The following is a 13536-nucleotide window of genomic DNA, read 5'->3' on the forward strand; positions in this document are numbered from 1 at the left end:
GGTTTTGCCGTAACTCAAAAGTTAAAACAAACTGCAAAGAAAACATTTTTTCCTATTAAATTAATTGTATGGGTGCAATGGATTGGTATGAGCCAGTTCTGCGGAACTCTGAAAAGTATTTTATGACCTGCTGCCTTTAAATGAAAACATATCAAAATAATGAAAACATGGGGATACCTCATCAGCCTGCAGGCACTGCTATGTTTCCACTGATGTTAATAAACCAACACTGATTTAAAGTAGCAAAGGATTGAGAGTTTGACCAAAACCAGCCATGTTTCCTTCAACTGAAATGGGAGAATGGGGTGGGTTTGTGCATCAAGAAAAGAAAGAGCAAACTTTAGGTAATATAAAAAGGCTGCAGTGAGATGTAACCAAGATTAGCAAAGCAAATCAAACAGATCACTCAAAATGTTACAAAAGTCTTTTGTGGACGAAACGACAAAACTTTCCCTTTCATACTAGGAGAAATTTTACTACTAGAAATGAATGTAATAAAAGGTAGCCCTCTTTTTGTTTCTCTTGTCTAAAACAGGGTGCATTCACACACATGACTTTACATAGATATTGCTTCATATGCATGAGATAACAGCTAGTCTTTATTCTGTTTCAGTGTACCAGTCTAATCTGTAAACGCATATGTTCAACCATTTCCTACCCAGTATCTGACAGTCTTCCAAGAATAAGTAAGAAAAGCCAAGTTGCTCTTGCAGTGGCTTCCAAAGTTATTTTGGACTGTTACAGTGGCCAAAAAAAGATACGGCAACATCCATCATCAAGATTGTCTGGATTTTGCACCAGCTCTGACCCACGTTTCCACTCCCTTCACACTCTTAATACACACTCTTAATACCCCAAAATACAGCTTCAACTCCTCATCCTTATAATTTTACTCTATCATCTTAAATTAGGCTCACATTCCTCCTTCCCTCCTCAGCTTTGTGCCATATATTTCATCACTGGTTAGCTCTTCCACAGCTTCCTATGGCAAAAGAACCATTTCCACCATGGATGGTTGCTAAACAGCTCATGGGAACCAGAAACAAGTTCTGAAATCCAGGTGAAGTCAGCCATGGCATCTGCAGGCATCACCTTTTGTTCCTTGTTTGCACCTAAGAATCCAGAAAGCAACAAGAAATTGGGAGCTCACTCCCAATTTTACAGCCATTAAAAGTTGCTTACTTAGTAATTTGGCTGTCACTAGTGGCAAGAGAACCTGCCCTCATAGATTCATGGGATTTGTAGTACTTAAAAAGTAGTGATAATTTTCATTTCTTAGACTCATCAATTTAAGACCAAATGTTGTATGTCCAGTATTACTGAGTTGCAATGTCCAAGAAAATAAGCTCTGCAGATACAAAGGATTGCATGTACATAGGAGAGAGCGAGCTTATAATGCTTACATTATAATGCTTACAACCTTTTACGTATTGGGATGTGCATTTTTATAAATACCCTGAAATCCACAAATGAAAAGAACGGTGCAATTATTGATGACACTGGTTCGCACTACATTAAAAACAAACACTCTCCTGTCCTTTCCTCTTCAGACATAAGTTTGTTGGTTTTGTTTCGGTTTTAACACATTTCATTAAAAACAAATTGTAGTATCTGCTGTGCATACTCATTCATCTCACAGCAACATCTCAAGTACACTATTGGTAGCAGGATAAGCATTTGGCCTGTCTGGGAAGACTTTCTAAACCTGCTCTCTTCAAGGTAGGTGTTTTTTACCTCTTATTGGACAGCATAGCTATTTCAGAATCCCACCGCTGGTCAAAATATTCTCCCTTACACAAAATACAACTTCCTGCACTTTTTCAAGAACTCATGGAACAATGACCCTTTATTTGCAACAGTTGTTCCTGCAACTGTAAGAATTAGATCCTCAAAGTGATTCCCAAGTACTATGTTTCATGTGTGGTCTATTTTAAAAGCAGACAGAACAACGCTCTGTTTGATACTTGAGGAAAAAATAAATTAGGGTGCTTCTTGCTGTGGTTAAATGCTGTTCTTTCCACAGCCTGTTCCAGGTTGGTAAATTAAGCCTCTCTTATCTACTCGTTTTCCCACCAGAAGACATAATCAATCTGTTTTTAGAATACAACCAGGGCAACAGCTATACTCTTCTGTTGTTACTGAGCTGCCTCTAGCATCCCGTCAGCTGAGAAAAGTGTTTGCATCCATTAGGAAATAGCCCTGTAAAGTTCAGAGCAGAATTGACTCAACTGCACAAGATGTAAGGCATGAGCATGCAGATACTCAAACTAAGCCTTTTCAAGTGAAGACTTAGAGCTCAGAGAATTTCTGATGGAATACAAGATAAAATTGAGGGAGTACTTTGACTCGGTGGTTTAATGCATTGCTCACAACAAAACAACCTCATTAGTTAATTTTAAATTTGATCTTCATAAAATACATGCTGCTTGCATTGATCTGACAAAAATAGATTAGGAGAAGCTTAAAAGTCTTAATGTATAATTTCTTGCACCAGATCTTAAAAAAAATTTAAAAGAAATCACATTCACTCCTGTGGCAGTGTATACTTCTGAAGGCGGCATGTTTTTGTGATTAATATCAAAAAACCCAGACATAACACAGAATTCTATGTTATTTTGTACTAAAGAAAGCCAACATAGCCATAGAAAACCAACTCATCTCCTCTCTCCTCTGCTATGCGAGGTGCTTCCCTATTTGGCACGGATGTCCATATCTGTTCACTCACACTTGTATAACATAAAGCCAGTTGGAAACCCCTTTCTCAACGTAAAATATTTCAAATTTGCCTGCAAATATGAAGAATCACTGCCTTAGCTCAGAAGCAGTAGTTGAGTGGTTTTGGATCTGTTATTCCTCTGTAGCACTGTGTACTCACAATTTAATTGCCAGTTCATAGTCTGGCTGCTTTACAAAGTCAACTGGCTGGAATATCTAACACTTTGACAGAATTCTGCACAATGAGACGATAAATCAAACCCATTGGAATTTTTTCCTTTTAGGAACTGTAGCTCTGTACACCATTCTTTTATGTGAATAGTTTTTCCTTAATTGTATAACTATGGATGGAACAGAGCCATAAAGTCAAAGCCAAATGGCTCTGAGATTCAGGATGTCAAAATGTGAGTTCTTGACAGATTACAGGCAGACTTAATTGTTGGAGTTAAAATCCACATTGGAAAATTAACCAAGTTTGAAGCTATATTACTCTGGTTTTCAAGTCTGTTAACAACTTTTGCTGGGATACGGAATGTTCTCATTTGCTACTCAATCCAGTGTCTGCTAACAGTAGGAAACAAAGAAAGGCTTTTTTTTTTTTTTATTTGCTTGGTCAAAAATTATTAAATGTAATTGTAAACTAGACCCACAGAGTTCTATCTTACAGAGTGAATACTGTTCAGTGATAAATTTTTATTTTCCATCTGCAAAGTTTACATCACACCATTCTATTATGAAAAAAACGCTATTTTTACAAATATCCTTATGAATTTTTACTAAAATTCTCCTTTCTGTAGGTTTATACATATAGAAGTTATTCAAAAATCTCCCACTTGAACTGAAAAACCTACCCTGTGCTGCATGCAAGGGTAAACGTCAAAAGCAACTGGTAAACTTCATCAGACACTGAATCACAATTAGGCTAAACCTCTCTGCTGCAAGATTCACATGTGTGTTGGTGCTCTTCCACAGCTGGGCAAGATCAGCAGTAGCAGACATACTGACTGCTTCCACATCCTTTCATACTTCATTCTTTTCTTTGCCCTCTTCTGCCTTTGCTCACTATCTTGTCCAAATTGAGCAGGTGCCTAAAAAAGAAGACTTGTACTGGAAGGCATTGCTAAACACCTTTTGTTAAAGGAGATCATTCTGGAGCGTACATGAGCAGTCCTCGATGCTGTTTTGTTTCTGATTTTGAATAAAGATGTTCCATCAAACTACATTTGCTGTTTCAGCAGGCCTCACATCCTTTCTTCACAGATACTTACAGGAAATCTTGAGACAGGGCAGCTGGGTGAAAGTTATCAGATTAGTTTCAACAAATGCATGGGGAATTTTATAACGAAGGTTTTTCTAACAGAGAAACGAATGGTGGTGCTCTGATGAAAATCCCAAGGCCAGGCCTACAGCAGTAACTTGTCAACTCAGCCAAGCTGCAGAGTGTGAGAGCAGCCCCATGTAACTTCAGACGATTGTGAGTAGAGAGAGCTTATTCTTCTAGGAAACCTGCAGGGGCAGAAGCCTCCACCAACAAGCCACTGCAGCTGTTTGTAAAGTCAATGTCTGACTACGGCCACAGCGTAAGAGCTGGGATAACTATGTACTTTCTAAGGCAAAAAGCTGTTGAGACTACTGACTCTCTGCAAACAAAGTCCAGAAAAAGAAGTTTTGTCCAAGCAAAGCAGGTTTTGTCCACTTAAATTTCCAGCCCTTCTCTACTGATAACCCAGTCACACTCTCCTTCAAAATCCTTATCTGTGGCATCGTGCCTAAAATCCATCTACCTCATCTCACAGAGAGGGCATGCTAGCCTAGTTGTTCTAGAGAGTACTTAGGCTATTTACAGTTCCTTAAATGTGTAAGTAGTAGTTATTTGCTCTTACTCATGGCTGCTGTATCTTCAGTGAAATCAAATCAATTGCAACAGGACTCAATTCGACCCTGGCTCACAATTCATTCTAACCTTTGCGATTACACATCGTGTATTCTGAGGGCAGGGCACCCTAACAAGATCGAGGTGGAAACGCAGCACACATAGACACGCTTTTTTCCACCTGTACCTTGACACAATTAGTAAGCGCTTGAAAAAGCAGTGCTGAGGGTTGCATTGCAGAGTCTCAACCAGAGCCCAAATACATCCCTGTGTTTTTCCTTCTGTTGTCCTCTGCACTAACTAGAATAAAATTAGCACATGTATGCTCTGCTGCCACCCCATGCACCCTGTGCTTCACAGGTACACCTGTAACTGGTAGGCACTTGTTCCTCTTTTTAAAGATATTGAGACAATTAGCTGGCTTCCTTTTGCAAAGCTTTCAGCTTGGACCTCTGTTGGATAACTTTTAAGCAGGCTCCAGGTATTTTGGGGAAAAAAAAAAAAAAGAGCATCCTTGGTTTTGTATACTAATGATGGGACAAACAATATTGGGAAAAAGAGATAAAATGACAATATTGGGAAAAAGAGATAAAATTAAGTCTAAATATTTCGCTCTCTCCTAAATGGTCATTTTTAAACCAGACAGGCAGGCAAATTGAGTGCTTGCAGCAAGCTTCTGAGAAACTTCCTTTCTGGGTTCTGGCCTCCCAGCCTTCCGGTCACGCAGTTGGGTCCAACTTTCACAATTCATACATTCTGCTCCTGGGAACCTCTCAGCCCATTAAAGTTTTCAGCCTCCCTAGCGCGTGGGATTATTTGTGGCAATATTCCTTAGCTGAGCCACCCTTTTACATTTTCTGCTTAGTTTCTTTAAACGTTATCCTCTTGGGGGGGGTGGTTACTTGTTGTGAAGCTGGACCAAACGGGCAGAGTGCATTCATTTAAAAAAAAATTATCAGAATTTCCCAAGCCCATTGATAATAAAAACTACCCAAAACTCCTACTTAATATGGGAAAGGATCATAGTGGCCACTAGGAGTAAGTTGTCACAGAAAGTAAGTGTGACACAGAACGTCTTTTTAAGAGGATGGCTGATGACATAGCAGTTTCTTCCCCTTCAGGAAAACAAATTAGAATAAAAAAGCTGGAAAAGTATCTTTAGCTTTTCTCTGTTCTACTAAAATCTCACTAGCAGAAACAAACAAAATGTCCTTAACCGATTCTTAGAACTGGCATTACATAGACATAATAAAGGAACTTCAGAGGCTCCTACATTCATTAACAGGCGCTAACCCTTATGTCTTAAAACAGCTTCATGAAGTCAAATTTGGTGGTCTTCTACAACAGCATTACAGCATGGGTGGATAAAGGAAGAGCAACTGACATCACCCATCTGGAATTATGCAAAGCACTACACACTGTCCCACATGACATCATGGTCTCTAAACTGGAAAGGCATGGATTTGATGGATGGACCACTCGGTGGATCAGGAACTGGCTAGATGGCCACACCTAAAGGGTTGCAGCCAAAGGCTCAATGTCCAAGTGACAAGTGGCATTCCTCAGGGATCAGTATTAGGACCAGTGCTGTTCAATGCCTTTGTCGGAGACTTGAACAGTGGGATTGAGTGCACCCTCAGCAAGTTTTCAACGACACCAAGCTGTGTGGTGTGGTCAACACGCTGGAGAGATGAGATGCCATCCAGAGGCACCTGGACTGGCTTGAGAGGTAGGCCCATACGGACCTCATGAAGTTCAACCAAGCCAAGTGCAAGGTCCTGTACACGGGTCATGGCAATCCCAAGCACAACTGCAAGTTGGGCGGAGAATGGATTGAGAGCAGAACCGAGGAGAAGGACTTGTGGGTGTTGGTGGATGGATGAGAAGCTCAACATGAGCAGGCAACATGTGCCTGCAGCCCAGAAAGCCAACTGCATCCTGGACTGTATCAAAAGAAGTGTGGCCAGCAGGTCAAGGGAGATGATTCTACCCCTCTATTCTGCTCTGGTGAGACCCAACCGGGAATTCTGTGTACAGTTCTGGAGTCCTCAGCACAGGAAGGACATGGACCTGTTGGAATTAGTTCAGAGAAGGGCCATGAAGATGATCAGAGGGCTGGAGCAACTCTCATATGAAGACAGGCTGAGTGAGGTTCTTCAGCCTGCAGAAGAGGAGGCTCTGGAAAGACCTTATGATGGCCTTCCAGTACCTAAAGGGGTCCTACAGGAGAAATGGGGAGGGACTCTTTATCAGGGAGTGTAGCGATAGAATAGAGGGTTAATGGTTTTAAACCGAAAGAGGGGAGGATTTAGATTAGTTATCAGGAAGAAATTCTTTAGTGTGAGGGTGGTGAGGCACTGGAACAGGTTACTCAGAGAAGCTGTAGATGCCCTATTCTTTGAAGTGTTCAAGACTAGGCTGGATGGGGCTTTGAGCAACCCAGTCTAGTGGGAGTTGTCCTTGCAAATGGCAGGTGAGTTGGAACTAGATGATCTTTAGGGTCCCTTCCAACCCAAACTATTCTATGATTCAGTCCTGGAACTATCTTCGGCCTCAGAGTAAAAATTTAATATTCTTCCTACATATAAAATCATTGTGCTGATTTTTATGAAGACTCATCTACCTCTTATTAGCCTATACATATCCGTCTTAAGTTCAACCTGAATTTATCACAGCTCTGCATATTTAGCTTTCCATTACAAAAACTAAAATCCTGCCATTTTGCAATGCACAAGTGACGTAAGAGAGTCACTACCTGAAGGTGTACAAAGCAGTACATTTAAACACTCAGTGTGAGAGGGGTTGCCCAAAAGCCGCAAGCTGCCTAGAGCAGCAGGCAATGGCAGAACTAACAAACTATCTGCAACATTTTAAAAACTCTGCCTCAATTTAAAGATCACGTAGAACTGCTTCAATTTAATGCCATCTGGAAGAATATGGCTGCACCTATCTGAAACACTCTTTAAAGAACAGTACAACGGACTAATATATATTTCGGTATTCATGCCAGCATGTAGAGGTTTTTAATCAGGACATCTTTGTCAGAGTGACAAAATAGCAATTAGGCAGTGCTGAGAAGCACTGGTGCAATCATCTGCCACATTCCAGCCCCCAGGAACTGAAATGACCACGGGTGGGCAGTAAATGGAATCACAGTTACCATTATAAAGATGTGCAACAAAAACAACCAATGCCACCAACGTCACAGCAGAGCATGCAGTTATGACCTTTTGGCTTTCCTACAGATGCAGACCATGCCCCGCAGCCTGGCCTTCTGCTCCCTGCTGATTATGGTGCTTTAACATTTGACTGCAGAAAGGCTGGGGCTACAATAGAAGTGGGTCAGGCCAAATTACGCTCTTTTCACAGTGTTACTCATCAACGAGTATTTCCTTGCTGAGGCAAGTATCTCCAAAACATCATGAGAGTACTGAACGATTTTTCCTTTCCTTGGCCTTTCAGGGAAGAAGCTAAGATCCTGACTTTTATGTGAAGATGTTGTTCTTTTATTCATAAACAAGCAATGCTCAGTAAAGGGAGGGAACTAACCAAAAGTTATCAAGTTGAGCCATTTCTTGGGTAAGCAGTCAAAACTGTATCAAAAGACCTTCATTGATCCAAAGATTTTGAATGGAGAAAGACTGTTTCACTTGACAACGTCATATTCCAGGACCCAACCATGAGGGGAAAAAAAGAGAGAAGAACAGCATTTGCTCTAATTTTGGCATAAAGTAAGCAGATTTCTACGGGATAATATAGACACAAAAATTCTCTATGGCAGGCCAGGGCAATCTTGCAGTATGCCACATTAGCAGACTCAAAAGAATGCTGGGCCAATGTCACCAGAATGAACCAGGTACTGCAAAACAAGAAGCCACCTTCTGGCACCGCTCTTATCACTTATGAAAACAGTGAAGGCCAGGTCCGGGACCAGGAAAAAGAGAAAGAAAATGGAAATTCCTCTTCAGTTTTAATTTTAACTCATGCTAGTGCACATAAACCTACTGAAGATTTCATATCCTCTTCCTCTGCATCATGGAGGAGGCTGTAAGCAGGGGATAAAAACAGTATTAAACATATTATACACTACAAACTGAAATTACAATAAAAGCAAAGATGCCTTTGATGAATAATGACAAACAGAATTCCCTGTATCATCCTTTTAGCTCCTTTAGATCCTTTTAGAAGTGCTCCCAGTGAGAGACCTCAAGACCACAAGAGTAAAGTTCTGATTATTTTGTTTTCAGACAAGATATTTAACTGTGCCAAATTTGTAACTTGATCATGTAAATGTAATTACAATAAACAGATGTTCATCAGCTATATTAAAAAAAATAAAACCTTTAAAATAGATACACTCCTCTAGGAAAAACATTTATTCAACTAATTTACAAAGCAAGCCAATTAAGGCAAAATATATTACTTGGAAATAGACAGGCTTTCACTGGGTACAAATATGAGCTGGCTCAACAGTATATTGTATATAAAAATGTCCTTTGAAAGCACCTAAGAAAAGGTAAAGGCAGAGCAATACAAGCTGAAAACTGTGTCTTTAAGGCAAACAAAAATTATTTGTTTATTCTTTGTTTCTTAAAAAAGGTATTATTACCAAAATATTTTCTTCACAATTAATTCCATATTTCTAAATAAAGATTTAAGATTGTGTGAGCATGGATAGAGGGCATTTATAGCCACGAAGAAAATCAGACACCACTGAAGACTTGTATGAGAAACAGTGAGCTCATGACATCAAGAAGGCATTTAAGATTTAAAAATGTTTAGAAAACCCAGAAAAGCAAAGCAAGTGATACACATCTCACCATTTTCCACATCAAAATACTGACAACCATAACTTGATAGAAGAAATTACATAATTCCATATAAAATATGAAGTTTGGAAGCACTGGAATAAATTATGTTTTTGTAACTGCTAAGATAATTTCATGCATATGTGGTACCTGATCTAAAACCCACTGAAGCAACTTGAAATTTGTCTAGTGTTTTAATTGGACGTGAATTTCATTACTGTTACATAAAAAGACGCAGCATAGAAAGCAAGATTTCAAAATTACTTAGCAATTACTTCAACTAATGGGCATGGATTTGTGCTCTTCTTCAGCAGCTCACTGTTATGTATTGTAAAAACTACTCAGCATGACTCCTGAGAACTTATACAGACAGCAAACCCATGATGTGTTAAGTACCACCTAAGAACAGGCACCAAGAAAACATCTAATACAGATAATAGTCTCTCTGGATTGAAATGCATATATAACATACATGTTATGCTGCCAGCATGTTTGTATTACTAATATAACAGAAATAACTGAACACTTAACCCCTTCTTTAAAAAAGTATACTAACTAAAGTATCTCCATAAATGTCTCGTAAGGTGTCAAATAATAGCACATTCCACTTACAAGCTGTAATGCTATTTATCCCCCTCATAAATATGTTTGTTATGATTTCCTGTTCTGTGAATCATATTGGAAATCATATGGTAGTTAAAAATTGCAATCCCTCATTTCCACTATTGGAAGTTACCTTCACTTCTTAAAAAGTAAAATACAGTTTACAGTTAGATTACAGATCTGTGTTGTATCCACTGAGAATTAGAAAATATAGCCTTCAATTCCAGAATCAAAAGCTGTATTCCTTAGTGTTCAGCCTTCTTTCAAACGGTCCTGGGTGGTAACTGTTGTTTGTACATTCCTGCTAGAGCCTTAGCTGCACTGTAGATCATCTGTCGACGGGACATGCCAGTGAAGACCATGTGCCAATCAGTCCTGTTGACGTTCAGTAGACTCTTCTCAAGCACTTCGCCCACCGTCACCAACAGGCCTGACCATCTCAGATTGTAGTCCTGAGGGGTAAGACTCCTAGCCTGTGTAACATTTTGAGAAGTGATTATTGGAAAGAGTTCGAAATAAGCAATTTATTTTTTTTCCTGTCTTCACTTTTACCAACTTTTGGTAGTAATCATTCCTATATCAATAGGGTTACGTGGCCAATTAAAGGGTATCAGAATCCAAATTTCAGATTGCCCCATAACTTGCTTAGTCAGTTATACTGTTTGGATTTGTACATATCATGATCCAAATGACATATGAACAGCATAAAACTAAAATACAACACTTAGGAGAGTAAAGCCATTATGTCATTACTAGGAAGTAGTTTTCTCTTTTGAAGTAGTTGATAGATGGAATCAATAATGATACGTATTTGCACAATGACTCTAACCCTCCAAAGGTTTTAAAAACGGTTAAGATGTCCCTCTGAAGCTGGCAAGTAGCCAAATACAAGAAGAAAACTGAGCCTGGTAGAAATGAATGACTAAGATATTTGCTTGAGATCACAGGGGGATTACACACTGTAATTCCCTGAAGTTGCAAGAGAAGGGAAGCAGTGGGGGAAGTATCGTGGCTTTTATCTGTCTGATGCTCATCCTAGGCAACCACCTCTGGTCATTGTTGCACACAATGAAGAGCAGAAGGCTTCTAGCCTCCGCAAGACTGTTCTTAGTATTACTCAGTTTTTCACAGCATTGCACATTAGGCCAAATTCTGCATAAAGATTTTATTTTGACAAGTATTTGTTTCCATTGCACATAGAGCAGATCAAAGTTCATTAGTGTGTTCCAGCCTTCCTAAAGCTACTGTCTTGCAACAATAACAGGATATAAAATTTTGTTAAGAACATGCAGTCTGCTTCAAATATTGAAATAATTTGTTATTATCAAGAAGTACACAGAAGATTTATTAAGCTAAGGAATGGGAAATTTTCCTTGTTATTCAGAACATATTGGCAATAAGAAGTAAATAAGAGTCCATCTAGCTGCGAGTAGGGACTGAATATCTGATTATGAGATTCCCATTATGATCTACAATTGCACATAACTTCATAAATTAATTATTTGGTGTTTTTACTGCTGCAAATCAGTGAACTTCAAATAAAATAAATAAAAAACACCTTGCAGTAGTTTCCCGTCATAGTTGCAATTTCTGGCTTAGCAAAAAACATCATGACACCCGGACTCTCAACACAAAAAGGTTCTCAAAACAAACCCCCAAATTCCCCTTTTTATCTCTGCAAATTAAGCTACATTTAGTGTTACTAACAGCTATGAGTCTCGTATTATGTGTTGAGAAAAGCCTATGCCATTGGTAAAGACATTAATAAAAGAGTATTTATTCTATACAAACAGTTTTACCACTATTTCCATTACATAGAACAATAAAGCACATAGCTAGCAAGAATTTTCAAAGAACATAATTGTGTTTAGTCTAGCCTCTAAACATTGCCTGTCTAACATGTATTTTTTCTCTGTTCTTAGTTTGAAATATAAGTATACAATTGCTGGGGTTTTTTCCCTATCATAAACTAGATTTTGCTTAAAGATATTGGACTGGATTTCTACAAATGTATGTTTCTTGCACACCCCTGAAAGAAACCTACTCTACTTCGAGAAAAGAAATAATGGGAACAAAGGTAACAACTGGTGCACACACACAATCAAGAGCCCGATGAATCACCATCACCCATTGTGCATAAGTTAACTAAAATATATAATGCCAATACTAGGAAAACTTTAACTCTGAAAGTATAAAATAAAGCTATGTTTTGCTGTTCAGGTCTATACAAGAACAGTTTTCTTTAAACAGAGAGTAGAATTTGATCTAATTCAAGTTTAAAGGCTTACAGTTCTACTGAATCTGTATTATACACCAAGCTATACACCAAAGAGGTTGCATAAAAATTAAAACAAGAATATTTTTTGCTATTACAAGGTAAACATTACTTTTCCAAGTTACAAACTATCTTCATCCAAGAGAAAAAAATGCTAAAAAAGCTATTAAATGAAAAAACAGAGAATATCTGTGATTTTGTAAAGGAAAAATTAAAGATACCTACTGTGCATTATGTTAAAAAAAATGTTTAGTTCATATAAGCATTCCATAGAGAATGTGACAAGTACTTAAGTAGCAACTTCACAGTGCTATGCCTATTTTCATAGCTTCATAGAATGTTTTGGATTGGAAAAGACATTTAAAGATCATCTAAGTCAATGAAATTGTATCTGCTTAATTAGTAATACTTTTTTTTCCTGTAGCTTCATGTCTTTCTCTACTCTTTTTGAAAAGCATTCTGGAAAACTACAGAGAGACAGAGCAGTATTTCTCCTTTTGCTTCATCAGCTTTTCAAAGTTGTAAGAACTCTGGAAAATAAAAACTAAAACTAATCCCACAAATGTTCACTCTATTGGAATTGGTACTAAAAATACCAAAAAAACCCCCAACCCATTAAACAGTTACTATTTGTTTTTGCAAAACACCCCCTTAGGATAAAACCCCAAAAGGTTTTGTTTTGAAATTCTTCACAGAAACGTTTATTTTAAAAGAATTTTCAGACCACAGTTTACTAATGCATGACTCATATCTGCTGTCAGGCCACATGCAGTGACTGGAGTCTGGAGTAATTCCCAGTGTGTGCCCCAAAAAATGTAAACAGTCTTATGAAAAGCTTCTATTGGTGATAATAAGAACTGCACAGTACTACGTTATTTACAATGGAATGAACCATGATGTTTCCAAGATTTAAGTCTTTCCATGTCAGAACAGCACAGTCAGAAGAGGGAATGAGTCTTGCATTTTAGGTGAGAGTCCAAATGTTCATGGGGGCACCAAGTTCAAGCACAGATCTGAAGAATGGGTATTCTTTAATTATTTATTAGGAATGAGTTTTCGGCATACTAATCAGTATAGTATGCTGTCTGTCTGCTGGTAATTAACAAAATAAATACCAAGGCTTTATAAGCTTTATTTACAATTGAGTGGCAAGATCTCAATTTATAAACTTGTGTCTAGAAGGAGTGCAAGTTACTTCACTGAACTGCTAACGTACATGTGTGCACCATAGACACCTCAATATTACACAGTTTTGTTAGCAT

General features: G+C 38.4%; 1 protein-coding gene across 3 annotated transcripts in view; it reads right to left on the reverse strand.

The window, feature by feature from the left end:
• Positions 1-8946: 8946 nt before the first annotated feature.
• Positions 8947-13536, reverse strand: part of PRRC1 (proline-rich coiled-coil 1) — a 29861-nt gene continuing 25271 nt past the window's right edge. For all 3 annotated transcript variants that reach the window (XM_014954813.1, XM_014954814.1, XM_014954812.1), the window contains exon 9: positions 8947-10472. In XM_014954813.1, the coding sequence (XP_014810299.1) occupies positions 10263-10472 (210 nt within the window). In that variant the 3' untranslated portion in view covers positions 8947-10262. The remainder of the gene's footprint in view (positions 10473-13536) is intronic.

Source organism: Calidris pugnax, unplaced genomic scaffold, assembly GCF_001431845.1.
Source record: "Calidris pugnax isolate Ruff unplaced genomic scaffold, ASM143184v1 scaffold157, whole genome shotgun sequence".
NCBI lineage: Eukaryota > Metazoa > Chordata > Aves > Charadriiformes > Scolopacidae > Calidris > Calidris pugnax.